Genomic DNA, 18,917 nt, shown 5'->3' on the forward strand with positions numbered 1-18,917 from the left:
CTTCATCGGTGGAGCTGTGTGGTGGGTGCATCGGCGGAGCTGTGTGGTGGGGGCATCGGTGGAACTGTGTGGTGGGTGCATCGGTGGAGCTGTGTAGGTGGAGCTGTGTGGTGGGTGCCTTGGTGGAGCTGTATGGTGGGTGCCTTGGTGGAGCTGTGTGGTGGGTGCCTCGGTGGAGCTGTGTGGTGGGTGCCTCTGTGGAGCTGTGTGGTGGGTGCATTGGTGGAGCTGTGTCAGTGGAGCTGTGTGGTGGGTGCATCGGTGGAGCTGTGTGGTGGGTGCATCGGTGGAGCTGTGTGGTGGGTGCCTCGGTGGAGCTGTGTGGTGGGTGCCTTGGTGGAGCTGTGTGGTGGATGCATCGGTGGAGCTGTGTGGTGGGTGCCTCTGTGGAGCTGTGTGGTGGGTGCATTGGTGGAGCTGTGTCAGTGGAGCTGTGTGATGGGTGCCTCGGTGGAGCTGTGTGGTGGGTGCCTCGGTGGAGCAGTGTGGTGGGTGCCTCGTTGGAGCTGTGTGGTGGGTGCCTCGGTGGAGCTGTGTGGTGGGTGCCTCGGTGGAGCTGTGTGGTGGGTGCTTCAGTGGAGCTGTGTGGTGGGTGCATCGGTGGAGCTGTGTGGTGGGTGGCTCTGTGGAGCTGTGTGGTGGGTGCCTCGGTGGAGCTGTGTGGTGGGTGCATAGGTGGAGCTGTGTGGTGGGTGCATAGGTGGAGCTGTGTGGTGGGTGCCTCGGTGGAGCTGTGTGGTGGGTGCCTCGGTGGAGCTGTGTGGTGGGTGCTTCAGTGGAGCTGTGTGGTGGGTGCATCGGTGGAGCTGTGTGGTGGGTGGCTCTGTGGAGCTGTGTGGTGGGTGCCTCGGTGGAGCTGTGTGGTGGGTGCATAGGTGGAGCTGTGTGGTGGGTGCATCGGTGGAGCTGTGTGGTGGGTGCCTCGGTGGAACTGTGTGGTGGGTGCATCGGTGGAGCTGTGTAGGTGGAGCTGTGTGGTGGGTGCCTTGGTGGAGCTTTATGGTGGGTGCCTTGGTGGAGCTGTGTGGTGGGTGCATCGGTGGAGCTGTGTGGTGGGTGCCTCTGTGGAGCTGTGTGGTGGGTGCATTGGTGGAGCTGTGTCAGTGGAGCTGTGTGGTGGGTGCATCGGTGGAGCTGTGTGGTGGGTGCCTCGGTGGAGCTGTGTGGTTGGTGCATCGGTGGAGCTTTGTGGTGGGTGCATCTGTGGAGCTGTGTGGTGGGTGCATCTGTGGAGCTGGGTGGTGGGTGCATCGGTGGAGCTGTGTCGGTGGAGCTGTGTGGTGGGTGCATCGGTGGTTGTGGGTGCATCGGTGGAGCTGTGTGGTGGCTTCATCGGTGGAGCTGTGTGGTGGGTGCATAGGTGGAGCTGTATGGTGGGTGCCTCGGTGGAGCTGTGTGGTGGGTGCATCGGTGGAGCTGTGTGGTGGGTGCATCGGTGGAGCTGTGTCGGTGGAGCTGTGTGGTGGGTGCATCGGTGGTTGTGGGTGCATCGGTGGAGCTGTGTGGTGGCTTCATCGGTGGAGCTGTGTGGTGGGTGCATCGGCGGAGCTGTGTGGTGGGTGCATCGGTGGAGCTGTGTGGTGGGGGCATCGGTGGAACTGTGTGGTGGGTGCATCGGTGGAGCTGTGTGGTGGGTGCCTCGGTGGAGCTGTGTGGTGGGTGCCTCGGTGTAGCTGTGCGCTGGGTGCATCGGTGGAGCTGTGTGGTGGGTGCCTCGGTGGAGCTGTGTGGTGGGTGCCTCGGTGTGGCTGTGTGCTGGGTGCCTCGGCGGAGCTGTGTGGTGGGTGCATCAGCGGAGCTGTGTGGTGGGTGCATCGGCGGAGCTGTGTGGTGGGTGCATCGGCGGAGCTGTGTGGTGGGTGCATCGGCGGAGCTGTGTGGTGGGTGCATCGGCGGAGCTGTGTGGTGGGTGCATCGGCGGAGCTGTGTGGTGGGTGCATCGGCGGAGCTGTGTGGTGGGTGCCTCGGTGGAGCTGTGTGGTGGGTGCCTCGGTGTAGCTGTGCGCTGGGTGCATCGGTGGAGCTGCGTGGTGGGTGCCTCGGTGGAGCTGTATGGTGGGTGCCTCGGTGGAGCTGTGTGGTGGGTGCATCGGTGGAGCTGTGTGGTGGGTGCATCGGTGGAGCTGTGTCGGTGGAGCTGTGTGGTGGGTGCATCGGTGGTTGTGGGTGCATCGGTGGAGCTGTGTGGTGGCTTCATCGGTGGAGCTGTGTGGTGGGTGCATCGGTGGAGCTGTGTGGTGGGGGTATCGGTGGAACTGTGTGGTGGGTGCATCGGTGGAGCTGTGTAGGTGGAGCTGTGTGGTGGGTGCCTTGGTGGAGCTGTATGGTGGGTGCCTTGGTGGAGCTGTGTGGTGGGTGCATCGGTGGAGCTGTGTGGTGGGTGCCTCTGTGGAGCTGTGTGGTGGGTGCATTGGTGGAGCTGTGTCAGTGGAGCTTTGTGGTGGGTGCATCGGTGGAGCTGTGTGGTGGGTGCCTCGGTGGAGCTGTGTGGTGGGTGCCTTGGTGGAGCTGTGTGGTGGGTGCATCGGTGGAGCTGTGTGGTGGGTGCCTCGGTGGAGCTGTGTGGTGGGTGCCTCTGTGGAGCTGTGTGGTGGGTGCATTGGTGGAGCTGTGTCAGTGGAGCTGTGTGGTGGGTGCATCGGTGGAGCTGTGTGGTGGGTGCATCGGTGGAGCTGTGTGGTGGGTGCCTCGGTGGAGCTGTGTGGTGGGTGCCTTGGTGGAGCTGTGTGGTGGGTGCCTCTGTGGAGCTGTGTGGTGGGTGCATTGGTGGAGCTGTGTCAGTGGAGCTGTGTGATGGGTGCCTCGGTGGAGCTGTGTGGTGGGTGCCTCGGTGGAGCAGTGTGGTGGGTGCCTCGTTGGAGCTGTGTGGTGGGTGCCTCGGTGGAGCAGTGTGGTGGGTGCCTCGGTGGAGCTGTGTGGTGGGTGCCTCGGTGGAGCTGTGTGGTGGGTGCCTCGGTGGAGCTGTGTGGTAGTTGCATCAGGGGAGCTGTGTGGTGGGTGCATCAGGGGAGCTGTGTCGGTGGAGCTGTGTGGTGGTTGCATCAGTGGAGCTGTGTCGGTGGAGCTGTGTGGTGGGTGCATCGGTGGAGCTGGGTGGTGGGTGCATCAGTGGAGTTGTGTGGTGGGTGCATCGGTGGAGCTGGGTGGTGGGTGCATCTGTGGAGCTGTGTGGTGGGTGCATCTGTGGAGCTGTGTGGTGGGTGCATCTGTGGAGCTGTGTGGTGGGTGCATCTGTGGAGCTGTGTGGTGGGTGCATCTGTGGAGCTGTGTGGTGGGTGCATCTGTGGAGCTGTGTGGTGGGTGCATCTGTGGAGCTGTGTGGTGGGTGCCTCGGTGGAGCTGTGTGGTGGGTGCTTCAGTGGAGCTGTGTGGTGGGTGCATCGGTGGAGCTGTGTGGTAGGTGCCTAGGTGGAGCTGGGTGGTGGGTGCATAGGTGGAGCTGTGTGGTGGGTGCATAGGTGGAGCTGTGTGGTAGGTGCCTCGGTGGAGGTGTGTGGTGGGTGCCTCGGTGGAGCTGTGTGGTGGGTGCATCGGTGGAGCTGTGTGGTGGAGGCATCTGTGGAGCTCTGTGGTGAATGCATCGGTGGAGCTGTGTCGGTGGAGCTGTGTGGTGGTTGCATCAGTGGAGCTGTGTGGTGGGTGCATCTGTTGAGCTGTGTGGTGGGTGCCTCGGTGGAGCTGTGTGGTGGGTGCATAGGTGGAGCATGTGTGGTGGGTGCATTGGTGGAGCTGTGTGGTGGGTGCATCGGTGGAGCTGTGTGGTGGGTGCATCGGTGGAGCTGTGTGGTAGGTGCCTCGGTGGAGCTGTGTGGTAGGTGCCTCGGTGGAGCTGTGTCTTGTGTGCATCAGTGGAGCTGTGTGGTGGGGTCATCTGTGGAGCTCTGTGGTGGGTGCATCAGTGGAGCTGTGTCAGAGGAGCTGTGTGGTGGTTGCATCAGTGGAGCTGTGTGGTGGTTGCATCAGTGGAGCTGTGTGGTGGGTGCATCAGTGGAGCTGTGTGGCGGTGCATCAGTGGAGCTGTGTCGGTGGAGCTGTGTGGTGGGTGCATCAGTGGAGCTGTGTCGGTAGAGCTGTGTGGTGGGTGCATCGGTGGAGCTGGGTGGTGGGTGCATCAGTGGAGCTGTGTGGTGGGTGGAGCTGGGTGGTGGGTGCATCTGTGGAGCTGCGTGGTGGGTGCATCTGTGGAGCTGCGTGGTGGGTGCATCTGTGGAGCTGGGTGGTGGGTGCATCTGTGGAGCTGGGTGCATCTGTGGAGCTGTGTGGTGGGTGCATCTGTGGAGCTGTGTGGTGGGTGCCTCGGTGGAGCTGTGTGGTGGGTGCCGCGGTGGAGCTGTGTGGTGGGTGCCTCGGTGGAGCTGTGTGGTGGGTGCCTCGGTGGAGCTGTGTGGTGGGTGCCTCGGGGGAGCTGTGTGGTGGGTGCATCTGTGGAGCTGTGTGGTGGGTGCATCCGTGGAGCTGTGTGGTGGGTGCCTCTGTGGAGCTGTGTGGTGGGTGCCTCGGTGGAGCTGTGTGGTGGGTGCATCAGTGGAGCTGTGTGGTGGGTGGCTCTGTGGAGCTGTGTGGTGGGTGCTTTGGTGGAGCTGTGTGGTGGGTGCATCGGTGGAGCTGTGTGGTGGGTGCATCGGTGGAGCTGTGTGGTGGGTGCCTCGGTGGAACTGTGTGGTGGGTGCATCGGTGGAGCTGTGTAGGTGGAGCTGTGTGGTGGGTGCCTTGGTGGAGCTGTATGGTGGGTGCCTTGGTGGAGCTGTGTGGTGGGTGCATGGGTGAAGCTGTGTGGTGGGTGCCTCTGTGGAGCTGTGTGGTGGGTGCATTGGTGGAGCTGTGTCAGTGGAGCTGTGTGGTGGGTGCATCGGTGGAGCTGTGTGGTGGGTGCCTCGGTGGAGTTGTGTGGTGGGTGCATCGGTGGAGCTGTGTGGTGGGTGCCTCGGTGGAGCTGTGTGGTGGGTGCATCGGTGGAGCTGTGTGGTGGGTGCATCGGTGGAGCTGTGTGGTGGGTGCATCGGTGGAGCTGTGTGGTGGGTGCCTCGGTGGAGCTGTGTGGTGGGTGCCTCGGTGGAGCATTGTGGTGGGTGCATCGGTGGAGCTGTGTGGTGGGTGGCTTTGTGGAGCTGTGTGGTGGGTGCCTCGGTGGAGCTGTGTGGTGGGTGCATAGGTGGAGCTGTGTTGTGGGTGCATTGGTGGAGCTGTGTGGTGGGTGCCTCGGTGGAGCTGTGTGGTGGGTGCCTCGGTGGAGCTGTGTCTTGGGTGCATCAGTGGAGCTGTGTGGTGGGGTCATCTGTGGAGCTCTGTGGTGGGTGCATCGGTGGAGCTGTGTCGGTGGAGCTGTGTGGTGGTTGCATCAGTGGAGCTGTGTGGTGGGTGCATCCGTGGAGCTGTGTCGGTGGAGCTGTGTGGTGGGTGCCTCGGTGGAGCTGTGTGGTGGGTGCCTTGGTGGAGCTGTGTGGTGGGTGCATCTGTGGAGCTGTGTGGTGGGTGCATCTGTGGAGCTGTGTGGTGGGTGCCTCGGTGGAGCTGTGTGGTGGGTGCCTCGGTGGAGCTGTGTGGTGGGTGCTTCAGTGGAGCTGTGTGGTGGGTGCATCGGTGGAGCTGTGTGGTGGGTGGCTCTGTGGAGCTGTGTGGTGGGTGCCTCGGTGGAGCTGTGTGGTGGGTGCATAGGTGGAGCTGTGTGGTGGGTGCATAGGTGGAGCTGTGTGGTGGGTGCTTCAGTGGAGCTGTGTGGTGGGTGCCTCGGTGGAGCTGTGTGGTGGGTGCTTCAGTGGAGCTGTGTGGTGGGTGCATCGGTGGAGCTGTGTGGTGGGTGGCTCTGTGGAGCTGTGTGGTGGGTGCCTCGGTGGAGCTGTGTGGTGGGTGCATAGGTGGAGCTGTGTGGTGGGTGCATCGGTGGAGCTGTGTGGTGGGTGCCTCGGTGGAACTGTGTGGTGGGTGCATCGGTGGAGCTGTGTAGGTGGAGCTGTGTGGTGGGTGCCTTGGTGGAGCTTTATGGTGGGTGCCTTGGTGGAGCTGTGTGGTGGGTGCATCGGTGGAGCTGTGTGGTGGGTGCCTCTGTGGAGCTGTGTGGTGGGTGCATTGGTGGAGCTGTGTCAGTGGAGCTGTGTGGTGGGTGCATCGGTGGAGCTGTGTGGTGGGTGCCTCGGTGGAGCTGTGTGGTTGGTGCATCGGTGGAGCTGTGTGGTGGGTGCATCTGTGGAGCTGTGTGGTGGGTGCATCTGTGGAGCTGGGTGGTGGGTGCATCTGTGGAGCTGGGTGGTGGGTGCATCTGTGGAGCTGGGTGGTGGGTGCATCTGTGGAGCTGTGTGGTGGGTGCCTCGACGGAGCTGTGTGGTGGGTGCTTCAGTGGAGCTGTGTGGTGGGTGCATCGGTGGAGCTGTGTGGTGGGTGGCTCTGTGGAGCTGTGTGGTGGGTGCCTCGGTGGAGCTGTGTGGTGGGTGCATAGGTGGAGCTGTGTGGTGGGTGCATCGGTGGAGCTGTGTGGTGGGTGCCTCGGTGGAACTGTGTGGTGGGTGCATCGGTGGAGCTGTGTAGGTCGAGCTGTGTGGTGGGTGCCTTGGTGGAGCTGTATGGTGGGTGCCTTGGTGGAGCTGTGTGGTGGGTGCATCGGTGGAGCTGTGTGGTGGGTGCCTCTGTGGAGCTGTGTGGTGGGTGCATTGGTGGAGCTGTGTCAGTGGAGCTGTGTGGTGGGTGCATCGGTGGAGCTGTGTGGTGGGTGCCTCGGTGGAGCTGTGTGGTGGGTGCATCGGTGGAGCTGTGTGGTTGGTGCCTCGGTGGAGCTGTGTGGTGGTTGCATCAGTGGAGCTGTGTGGTGGGTCCATCGGTGGAGCTGTGTCGGTGGAGCTGTGTGGTGGGTGCATCGGTGGAGGTGGGTGCATCAGTGGAGCTGTGTGGTGGGTGCATCGGTGAAGCTGTGTAGGTGGAGCTGTGTGGTGGGTGGCACTTTTTATAAATCATTAGTAAAAGAGATCAATGAAATTCAACTAAAACCCATATATAGCAGAAGAGGAGAAAGCTCTAGTAACGGGATTCAGGATGAATGTATATCTTTGAAGCAAATCGCCAGCATGTGAAAGGTGTAAAATAGCAATCAGCATAAAACGAAAATGCCAGCAAAAGACTTTATAAAATTCTGTGTGGCCCTGATAAAATAATTAGAGCGTTAATAGCAATCAGCATAAAACGAAAATGCCAGCAAAAGACTTTATAAAATTCTGTGTGGCCCTGATAAAATAATTAGAGCGTTTATTATATCATGACCAACAATGGTTATTGTTTCAAGAGCAGCATGCGAGATGGTTAGGGGCTGCAATATAAACAAGCCCTCTGCATTGCTGTGGTGGGAAGGGGGCGGGGAGAGGCAAGAAGGGAAGAATAGGGGCCGGGAGCAGCAGCCTTTGATGTGCTGACCGGCCGGCCGTGCATGACTAATTAGGGGAGGAGAAATGCCGGCTGAGGGAAGCTTGAGATGCCCGAGGAGGCTGGTGGCTTTGATGTGCACGCGCTCTCGGGCACTCAAAGAAATCGCCAAGTTGGTTTAACTCTGTTTAAGCTGCAATATAGCTCGCCAGCTATGCGCAAGCGCACAGCAGGCGAGCCCTAAAAAGTGCTAGAGAGAAGAAATCAACCATTAAGTTCACTCCCCTTGGCCGAAGTAGCTCCATTGCCTCTTATTCTGCCCTAGCTGTCCTGTGCTTTACTGGTTACTGCTTTACTGGATGCCCCCTCTTCTCTAACCAGTCCAGGAGGCTTAGTAACTTATATTGAGTAAGTGCCGATTCTAAGCCAGTTCCAGTATCTTTCGCCCCATTGCTATTATCTTACTTCGAATTTCTAATGGCCACTTTAAATATGAAACTCCTATACCTTAATTCATGCCCATCTCATTCTCATCAGAGCATCAACACCACATCTAACACATCAGAAGGGGCTTTCTGTATTCAAGAGAGTTCTAAAGTAATCTTACATTCGTCCTGGAGACACACACCTGACCAACTATCTTCTAATTACGTCACTAATTATGATACTTTTATATGATACATGACAGCTCAGTTTTATAGAATAAAGTGTCTTACTAACTGCCTCTTATTTAGTGTATAAACGTTAAGATTATTTCTAATGATACTTGGTTGGGTACAGACAGTCCTAATAATAAGACAGAGCTACCAGAGTATATTCCTAAAGGAAACCACTTATACAAATTGGATTCTGCCATATGAATACTCTGTGTGATTCACTAATGTCTCCTAATGTGAGCTCCCAAAGACTCTCTACGACATGTGTTTGATATGCCACCTTACGTGCAAAGTGATCACAAAGCGACCAAGCCCACTATTGAGTTACTAACGGAAGCACCTGCATCAGGCTACAAGTTGCCATGCCATCCTCACCAGACAACCACCTCATCCAGGCACAAAGAATTGGAGGCTTCAGGGGTGTTCCCGCTGATAAGCTAGCAGCCTGGTCGCAAGCATCGTATAAAGGTATACATGAATGTTTTACATTGCTCACCAGATTTGAGAACAAATTTATGCAAGGATTCTCACTAATGTTTGGTATTTTTATTCCCTTTTCAATTTAATTTTATTTTCCTTTGCTAGTGTTTCTATTATAATCATTACTATTCTAATATTTTTTTTTTCCAATAGCTTAAGTATAATAAATCCCCTCATTTTTGATTTTCCACTGTTTCTGTACTATTTGGGGTTTTTGAAATGGGGTAGCCCCTCTAATACAATGTGAGTTCTATGTCAGGTCTGTTAGCCCTCCAATCACCTTTTTTTCCACTGTAAATAACCTAACAGGAGGGGTGTGAGATACCTGCCCATTTTACACCCTATGGATTATGCTAACGTCTATAGGGGATAGATAAAATAAATCAGTTTTGTCAGCACCGTTTTGTAGCGAGCAGTCAATGCACCCTCTGACTGCTCCATTACTCCAGCGTCTGCATCTATAATAACCCAGTAGTGCACAGGCAACGCCCCATTAAAATAATTTTAGTGCAACATTTGCGCAGACGCCGTCAGTATTGTAGAAAGGGCTGCACAATTATCGGCGGCCTCGTTTGTAATACCAAAGTGCCCCGAGGGCACAGAAAGCAAGCACACATGCCTGTTGTACCCGAGGGCACTTTGTGTTGTCTGGCCCCATGTGGACATTCCCTTAAAAGGTGATGCTGGAACTATGCAGATTAGTCACAGAGAATTATCTTTAACATTTCATACAGGCTTCCAATAACAATGTGAATGGTACTGAGGGCAGAGGGCTGTGCGATGATCATTTTTTATTAGTGAGAGGTTTCTTGCAAAGAAAATTCAATGGTATGGGTAACCAGATTCAGGCATTCAACTTAAAAACATTTTTCAGCGGGAAAGAAGTATAGTGTAAAGCAGTTCCCGAAAAAGAGCAATCTAGGTGAGACGGTTGCCTAAGGAGATGGAGATGAATCCTAAGGCAAGGACAAACGAATCAACAGCAAACATCCTTGATCTGCCAGCACAAAAATTCCAACGAGGTTAGAGCAGACAGGCATCAAGTCAAAAGAGTACTTAACTATGAAAGGAAGCTATGTGAGTGAAGGTGAAAACGATTGCTTCAGAAATCAAAATACTTTTTACAATTCAGGGGTAGTGTTCAAACATATCACCATGATGTGTGGAGTTGAATAACTAAAGTGGAACCTGCAAACAATTATGGGAGGATGAACAGCTTTGAAGTCACAAATCACTTTTTGTGGTTAGAACAATGCTTTTATAATGTTTCATGTTAAATGTTAAAGTATTAATCCACGCAAGTTTAAAGAAAGGATTGGTTGCAGTGTGCCAAGTTCATTCTACTGTTTTCATTTTAAGTACCTAATGTTCTGGGTTTGGGATTGCTGGACATCAACATATCTCTTATTTACTTAAAAGCTTACTGTAATGAAAACCAAGAGTATTGCTTACTTTTAAAAAAGTTAGGCAAAATAAGGCTTTTCTTTTGACCTACCAAGGTCATGAACACATACCAATTTAAAATAGGACAACAATGTATGAAGAAGAGTCAAATGAGGAGTCTTACTTTTCGAGAGATTCATCATACTCATTCACTGCTTTCTTCACTGATTCATCGTCTCGGCTGTGTCTTGATTCTTGCACCTTTAAGAGACACTAATGTTAAAAGTGGAGGTTCTTAAACAGAAGTTTGGAAACACAGAACACGTTGCCATTTGAATAACTACATGTCATGTATCCTCAGTAATACCACTTGCAATATTAATTACAGTGGCATGTGGATTAAAATGAGATTTGTGGATTTTGAGAATCAATTTAAAATATTCCTGGAAATCAGAAACTCATGATGGAATATCCAGGAATTATGTTCCAAGTATACGAAGTATAAAGTCACCTCCAAAGTAGACACATCAACAAAGTAGTTGTGGCATCATTTCTCTTAGTAGATTGATCTATCCAGCCTTTTATCTGCATGGGATGAAAGCCCTTCTGAAATGTAAGCAATGTGAATTTAAATGGACTCGAACAAAACAATCAAAGTAATTGATTGGTTACGGGGAAATCCAACACCAGTTAGGAAGGAACTTAACTTTAACTTAACTTTAGCACTAAGAAAAACAAAGTAAGGAAATGGCATCTCAAACAGCTTTAATAAATAATCACTATTTGCAATGCTGGCACATTGCTACATGGAAATTGCAAACATGCATGGTTTCAAATAAAGTATTCAAAAACTTCAACCAAAAATGCATTTCTCATTGCTTAATCATATGGAAAGTTTTGTTGTGAAATATGATTGACCTGCACACGTTTATGTTAAAGCTGGGATGGGTTACAGAAAACGTTTAAAAATGCTTGAATAAAGCATTCAAGGCAATCTAGCTGTCTCCGGATTGATTCTACATATTCATTGAGATGACGAGGATTATATTATGTTAAACTTGATTGGTTTACAATGGATTACTTGTTTTATAATGTAAACTTGGATTATACGGAAGACTTTTTTCTTTCGCAGCAGTGCAACAGCCAGGGTCGCAATCAGCGTCACTTTTCTCAGTAACTTTCTAAAAGTGGCATTTTCAAAATTGTAATGGAAAATCCGACCTTACCATTAAAATGGGGTTATCAATACAATTTCATAGGTACCAAACATGATATATCTACCTACTCTCAATTAGGAATTACACATATTAAATGTAATAAGGAATGCCAAATGTTATCCTATGGGAGTGATAGTTCTCCCAATAGTGAAAAACTAATTTAGCAGTTTTTCTCTGCCAGTATATGTCAAACTTAATAGAATATGTCCAACATTTTAATTACACAGCACCCTGCCCTATAGGCTACTCAGGGCCGACCTTAGGGGCGACTTTTATGTAATAAAAGGGGAGTTTAAGCCTTGGCAAGGGGGTTTAATGCTAAGTCGACATGGCAGTGTGACACGGCTTTCAGGTTGCAATGACAGGCCTGGGACATGTTTCAAGGTGATAATTAAGTGGGTGGCACAATAAGTGCTGCAGGTCCACTGGTAGCATTTTATTTACAGGCCCTGGATACATGGTATACCACTCTAGAAGGGACTTATTGGTGGATTAAATATTCCCAATAAGGTATATGCCGATCAAACCATGTTTAACCCCTTCCATGCTCATGACGGGCTCAGCTCGTCATGCAGTACACTGCTCGTGTGCTCATGACGAGCTGATCTCGTCATGAACAATGGGATTCAAGGAAGTGCAGCATCCGGGATGAATTGCTGTAGCATTGAAGGTGTTAATGAAGAATGCACAAGCACTTTAGCACTGATTAGCAGTGGTAAAGTGCACAGAGTCCTAAGTTCAACAAGAACAAATGTCACCAAATATGGGAAACACATAGGCAGAACATTTGTAGAAAGGCCACCCTAAGACTGTCCGGTCTAACAACACTCCATTCAAAATCTGCAGAAGGGCAGAGTATTTCTCTAAATTTCCGCCGTGGAAAAGCATGTGGTCTTTGGTGTTTGGGGGCCCGTTGCGGGCCCCCAGGGTGTCGGGGGTGCACATGGGGGGTACCTATGGTACCCCCAGCATTAACATGCACAAAGCGGCATGCACCGCGCGGTGCCAGCCACTTTGTGTATGTAAATGTAAAACATGCATTTTTAACCTTGCGGCGGATGCTGCTTCAAGCAGCATCCGCCGCAAGGTTAAAGATACAGGAGGTGACCGCCAGGGTGGTGGTCACATCCTAATTGCACCGGAGGGACCGCCGCTGCCCCTGCGGACGGTCCTTCCACCTCGGGTCCGCCATCCTAATAGGCCCCTTTGTTAGTAGAATGCACCTCCAAAATGAGTATTCCATTACTGGAAATTTAGAGACACTCAGCCATAATGTGTCACTTAAGAGAACCATACAATTTGTACATGTATTTTCAGAGTCCACGTTCTGTAGGGTTGTTTGGACTTCCCCATTGACCTCTACCAGGACTTCAGCCTCTGATTGGGATACTGGACCACGTGTATCAATCCAATGTTCTGGACACAGAAGAGGCTGTGCAATGACACAGCCCACTTGTCAGGTCCTATTAGAAAAATGATAATGATCACATAGAATAGATCTAACAGGTCACCAGAAAGAGCATTTTGTAGGATCTAAAAAAATAAGGTTGTATTAAAGCTCTTATGGGGCCATGAAGGGGCTTGCTAGCATTTAAAATAAATCCATATACATCAACTGTTTTCCTAATTTTCCTCACAAACTTTAAAGAAATTAAGGAGTATGAATGGTGATACAGTTTTCTCGCTTTAAGATGTGCTTCTAACAATCATTTTTGGATTATGTTTAAAATCAAACAAAGTAATCCAGTAACAATAACTTCAATACCCTCTGTAGAAAATATACACCACTTATCTCTTAACTACTCCACACCAAAATAAAGTAAAAAAATATATAATAGGCTGTATCACACTAAAAAATGTAGGAAGCCGTGACTCCACGTGTAGGCTCAGCCACACCATTGTCTAAGATTTAATTTATGTCATACAAAGACACACACACAAATTGGCAAGTAGCATCACGTGATTCCATTTAGTCATACATGCTCTAATATTTATATGCACTTCTAACAGTTTTTTTTTAAAGAGTCAATAGGCAGACCCATATCTTGCAGTCATAATTTCTACCTCATTTGAGCAACACGCCTTTTTACAAAGTGTGTTTTATTGTTATGTTTTTAGACCACTGGCATCCATCACTTTATATCAGCTTCAACTTTGAATGTGTTAAACATTAAGTATGAGATGCTTTCTTCACAGATGGGCTACTTTGCTCACATTTTATTCCAAAAACTGCAAAACCCTGGGAAAAGACAAGAGTCAAGAGGCATCATCAAACGAGGACCAGAGGCAGACTTCTATTTTTCCAAGATTTTTTGTCTCTGTTCTTGGTTTATTTACTTTTTAAATAAATATTTTACAGGAGCAGGATGTAAGCCAAAAATAGTTCTATATAATTCCAGGTTATTACATGATTCGATCAGACCAACTTAAATGAATTCATAAAAATAAAGTAAATCTCAGGCCAAGTGGGATGGTTAATTCTGATCCCTAAAAAAATAGGAATTTGCACATGAATCTGAATGCAGAATTTTGAAATAAACACTGCTCATCCACAATTTTTCCAAAACAAATTTCGCAAAATGAACAGGGGGAAAATGTGCAAAAAGCGGTAAGCAACTCTTTCCACTTGTAAATCCTCATTTCCCCAAGGGAAACTCGTAACCAGATGCATTTACTGCTCACAATAAATACCTCATCTCAGGGAATTAGTGCATACCGGGTGTGGTAAGTACCAAACGAGTTTTACCAAACTTGGAATCTGGGCCTTAATGTTTAAACTCAGACAAGCGTTTTTAGAACACATATGAAAATACCTGAAATCAAAACTAAAGCTGATGATTCTAGTAGTTTGTTGGCATAGAATCACCCACAAAATTGGCACACCCATGAAACAGAACAGATTCAACAGGTTGGCTAAATTTAGTTTGGTAAACAACCACAAACCAGTCAAACTGGTTAGTTCATGTGGTAAGCATAGAACTAGCCAACATAATTGGTTTATTGTGTGCTTACTCACCATCAGAATGAACAAACAACATTGGTGTGATAGGAAGAAACCACAAAACTTTTTTCCTCACTTAATTTAGTTTTGAATTATATCATCAAAAACAATGAACATTAAAATTATTTAATAATTAAGATGGATGACATTAAACAGACTGAATCCCATTAAAAAATAAATGTGGTAGTCTATACATTCAGGGTTATGTATTTGGTTGCAGATTTGTTAATACCAGGACTTCTCAAACTTTCCTGAACTACGCCAGAGACATTGTGACAGCTGCATGTTCCTATGAAAACGCCTATACAACCAACAATACTATAAGGGCAGTTCCAAATGTGGAATTAAGCAGAGCCCTGAATTACACATGAAAAATATCCCTCCAACTAATTTATTTTATACTTATGGAATATATGTTTTCCACATGGAGGAACTCCTCCTCTTTTTCGGGTTTCTACTGAAAATTCCCACCAGGGAAATGTATTTATTCCTTCCCACAACAGGATTACATTCAATACAGTTTCAAGGGTGGGAATGGGCTGTAGAAATGTCCATGAATGCACTTACATTTGTGGTTGTGCTCAAACCTTCATGGAATCACACTCTGGAATGCCCATTCCTGGCCTTTTGTAGAAGATTTATCCACACACAAATTCATGTGTGAGTAAATTTTTTATGAGTAATAAACAATGTTTGGCAGAAGGCAGAAGTGGATTCACAAAAAAGCTATTTGTGCATGCAAGCTGAAATGACACGTATAACCAGCTCTGAGAATTAGGCCCATAGAATGTAGACTATTTACCTGTTTCATGGAAGTCAAGAGAAGGAATTAAAATATTTAAACTTGCATTGAACTTACCACCATCACTATTGACTGGGGTATGAGACAACTGATAAAATTGATAGAAAACAATGAGTTAATATAAATGTTTGACAAAACAGACACATATACATTTCTCAGATGTGTACCTGTTTTGTCAGTTTTCGCAACTGCTCTGTTAGCATTCCAGCTAGTTCATCAAATTTGATGAAGGCCTAAAAGGAAATACAATATTGCAATAAATATACAGATCAGACCTTCAGAAATAGAGAAAACACTGAAATGCTTCAATACAAGCTTAAAAACCAAACAAGAAAATGGCAAAGAAAAATACTTGTCACTAACATGTACATGGAAATAAATGCTTTGCAATGTATATGTACCTTATATTCATGAAAGGACCTACTTCAAAACATGCTTACCTCCTCAGGCGCAGTCTGGCAAGTTATCATGGCATCCAGGAATTCGTACATGTACTGAAAATGATGAAGAAGAAAAATATGTCTGTCTGTTCCAAACGGAGATCTCAAGTTTGTTGCACTTATAATGTCAATCAACACACTAAATTCAAATGATCAGAAACATGCCTTGTAGATGTCTAAATTAAGAATTAAAGTATTTCCTTGTTTGATTAAGATATTGTTGATAAGTGACGTTTGCGTTGCTATGTCACGCAACGCTCCATATAATTTGTGGGAATATTGTCAAATCCACCTTTCATTCCACAAATTCAATGGGTCACTCATTTTCAAATACTCCTATTGATGCTGTTGCAACACTGCTCTAGTCGGGGTTGACTTCTATAAACCATGCAAGTGGAAGGTTGAAAGCCATGTCAGCAGATTCCCCCCCCTTCACCGAACAGGCTCATGGGAAAATATTTTCCTGCACAAGCCTTTAAGAGACCATGCAGAGAATTAACAGAAAACAATTCTGCACTGTATTACTCAAGCCTTTCATAAGGATTGAAGTACAGAGATCTTTAATATAGGTAGGGGCATTCCTGCCCTCTGTGCATTCATCTATGGCAGTGCTGTGGCGACTGGCGAGACAGCCTACAGCACTGGAATGTAACATGGACCAGATACAAATCTAGCCACATCTGCACTTGTAACAGTCCCAGGTCTGCCCCCAGGGCACACCTAAATGGACCTCTGTGATTTATATAAATCTGTACACCCAAAACACTTTTCGCAAATGTAAGTTTTCCGCTCCTGCGCAAATCAGAGGGGGGATAAAGAGTGTGAGTATGGCCCTACATACATAAATAAAAGACATGGTTTTACAGTCTATCTAAATTACCAACAGGAATTAAAAACACAAAAAACAATCAATCTCGCGAGCATGAACCAGCTTAAAACGCCACAGCACTTCCAAAAAGATTTTGATGTCCCACAAGCAAAGGTGAATTCGAAAACGAACTATTTCACTGTACATTTATCGGAAAGAACTGCATGAAAGCGATTAATTCTCCTATAGATGTGAGACATTTGTTACTTCTGTTTTATAGAATACTTATTTGGTGGTTGGCGAATTGCTTTTTTCACGTACAAAAGACACCTCGCACCACTGAAGAACACTCCCAGCAAACCCAGAAGCAAGAATGCCCCCTGGTTCACCGACGAACTCAAGGACTCCAAGAAGACCTGCCGCACCCTCGAGAAAGCCTGGCTCCTCGACTGGACCACTGACAACATGACCGCCCTCAAACTCGCGATTCGCAAGCACCACCAGCTCATCCGCACCACCAAGAAGAAATCAATAAAGGATCGACTGGACAACAACACCCACGACAGCAAGGAACTCTTCAGCATCGTCAAGGAGTTCTCCAACCCCAGCACCGGCAACATCGACATCACCCCTTCACAAGATCCCTGCGACTCCCTCGCCTCATTCTTCCACCGCAAGATTGCCGACATCCACAACAGCTTCGGCGCACCATCCACGCACCCAACCGTCGAACCAACGCACCCCACCGCCACCCTCCGCACCTGGACCACGGTGACCACCGAAGACACAGCCCGCGTAATGAACACCATCCACTCCCGATCCCCGACTGACCCCTGCCCCCACCACGTCTTCAACAAGGCCGACTCCACCATCGCACCCAACTCCGAGACGTCATCAACACCTCCTTCGACACCGCCACCTTCCCGGAGAGCTGGAAGCACGCCGAGCTCAGCGCCCTACTGAAGAAACCAACAGCGGACCCCACCGACCTCAAAAACTTCCGCCCCATCTCGCTCCTCCCTTTTCCTGCCAAAGTCATAGAGAAGATCGCCAATAGACAACTTGCCGCCTTCCTCGAGACGAATGGATCCCTCCACCCCTCGCAGTCCGGTTTCAGAGCCAACCACAGCACCGAGACCGCCCTCATCGCAGCCACCGACGACATCCGAGCCCTGCTCGACAACAGGGAAACAGCGGCACTCATCCTCCTGGACCTCTCCGCAGCGTTCGACACTGTCTGCCAACGCACCCTAGTCCAACGCCTCAGCAACACCGGCATCCAAGGGAAGGCACTGAAGTGGATCATCTCGTTCCTCGCCGGAAGAACACAGAGAGTCCGCCTCCCCCCGTTTCGATCCGAGGCCACTGAAGTCATCCGCGGCGTCCCGCAAGGATCATCACTCAGCCCCACCCTCTTCAACGTCTACATGAGACCTCTCGCCACCATCGCACGCCAAAACAACCTCAATATCATCTCCTACGCCGACAACACCCAGCTGATCCTCTCCCTCACCAGAGACCCCGAAACCGCAAGAACCAGCCTCCACGAAGGGATGAAAGACGTCGCCGAGTGGATGAAGAACAGCCGCCTGAAACTGAACTCAGACAAGACGGAAGTCCTCATCCTGGGACCATCACCCTCTGCCTGGGACCACTCCTGGTGGCCCCCAGCCCTGGGCACCGCCCCCAAGCCTACAGACCACGCACGCAACCTGGGATTCATCCTGGACTCCTCCCTCTCGATGACCAGACAAGTCAACGCCGTCTCCTCTTCATGCTTTCACACCCTCCGCATGCTCCGCAAGATCTTCCGATGGATCCCGACCGAAACCAGGAAGACAGTCACCTAGGCCCTCGTCACCAGCCGATTGGACTACGGAAACACCCTCTACGCCGGAACCACAGCCAAGCTACAGAAAAGACTCCAATGCATCCAGAACGCCTCCGCCTGACTCATCCTGGACATCCCCCGACGCAACCACATCTCCGGCCACCTGAGGGACCTGCACTGGCTCCCCGTCGGCAAGGGGATCACGTTCAGGCTCCTCACCCACGCACACAAGTCTCTCCACAACCTGGGCCCCAAGTACCTCATCAACCGCCTGACCTTCCACACACCCACCCGCCAGCTACGGTCTGCTAGCCTCGCCCTCGCCGCCGTACCACGCATCTGAAGAGCCACCACCGGAGGCTCCACCTCCTACCTGGCGGCCAAGACATGGAACTCCCTCCCCATCCACCTCCGGCTGACCCAGGACCACCTCTCCTTCAGGAAGCAACTGAAGACCTGGCTGTTCGAGCAGTAGCGGACCCCTTCCCCAAGCGCCTTGAGACCCTTCCGGGTGAGTAGCGCGCTGTAAAAGGGTCATCATTGATTGATTGATTGACACACTGTCAGTATTAGATTTAAATCCTGAAATAAGTAAACATGACGCTAGGGCGCAATAGTTACAGAGATAATTAAACATAGTCTATATAAAGTATATTAGAAAGTAAGACAGGAAAAGAGGTAAACAAATGAACAACATTAGGATTCAAAGATGCTTACTGTGCTCAGAAATTTGTATGTCAGATGGGCGTTTTCTGCCAAAACGTCTGCAGCAAGGTCAAAGTACTGGAGAGAGAAAAATAGGAGTATTATATGTTTATTCCTGCAGTAGGCTTCAGATGTGCATAAATAATCCAAAGGAGCAGACAGCCACACCCTGGCCAACAAGTCCTGTTATTGAATGGGACAAGCTTTGGTGCGCCTTGAAGCACAGCTAGCCGCCCCCTCGTATATA

The 18,917-nt window shown here is 50.0% G+C and overlaps 1 protein-coding gene across 2 annotated transcripts in view; it reads right to left on the reverse strand.

Moving 5' to 3' along the window:
• Positions 1–18,917, reverse strand: part of LOC147689172 (intraflagellar transport protein 70A) — a 232,294-nt gene that overhangs the window by 70,366 nt on the left and 143,011 nt on the right. For both annotated transcript variants that reach the window (XM_086942064.1, XM_086942065.1), the window contains 4 exons: positions 18,683–18,748; positions 15,327–15,380; positions 15,054–15,119; positions 10,051–10,127 (listed from right to left, as the gene is read on the reverse strand). In XM_086942064.1, coding sequence (XP_086798190.1) covers positions 10,051–10,127; positions 15,054–15,119; positions 15,327–15,380; positions 18,683–18,748 — 263 coding nt within the window. The remainder of the gene's footprint in view (positions 1–10,050; positions 10,128–15,053; positions 15,120–15,326; positions 15,381–18,682; positions 18,749–18,917) is intronic.

This window comes from Lissotriton vulgaris, chromosome 10 (genome assembly GCF_964263255.1).
Source record: "Lissotriton vulgaris chromosome 10, aLisVul1.2, whole genome shotgun sequence".
Classification (NCBI taxonomy): Eukaryota; Metazoa; Chordata; class Amphibia; order Caudata; family Salamandridae; genus Lissotriton; species Lissotriton vulgaris.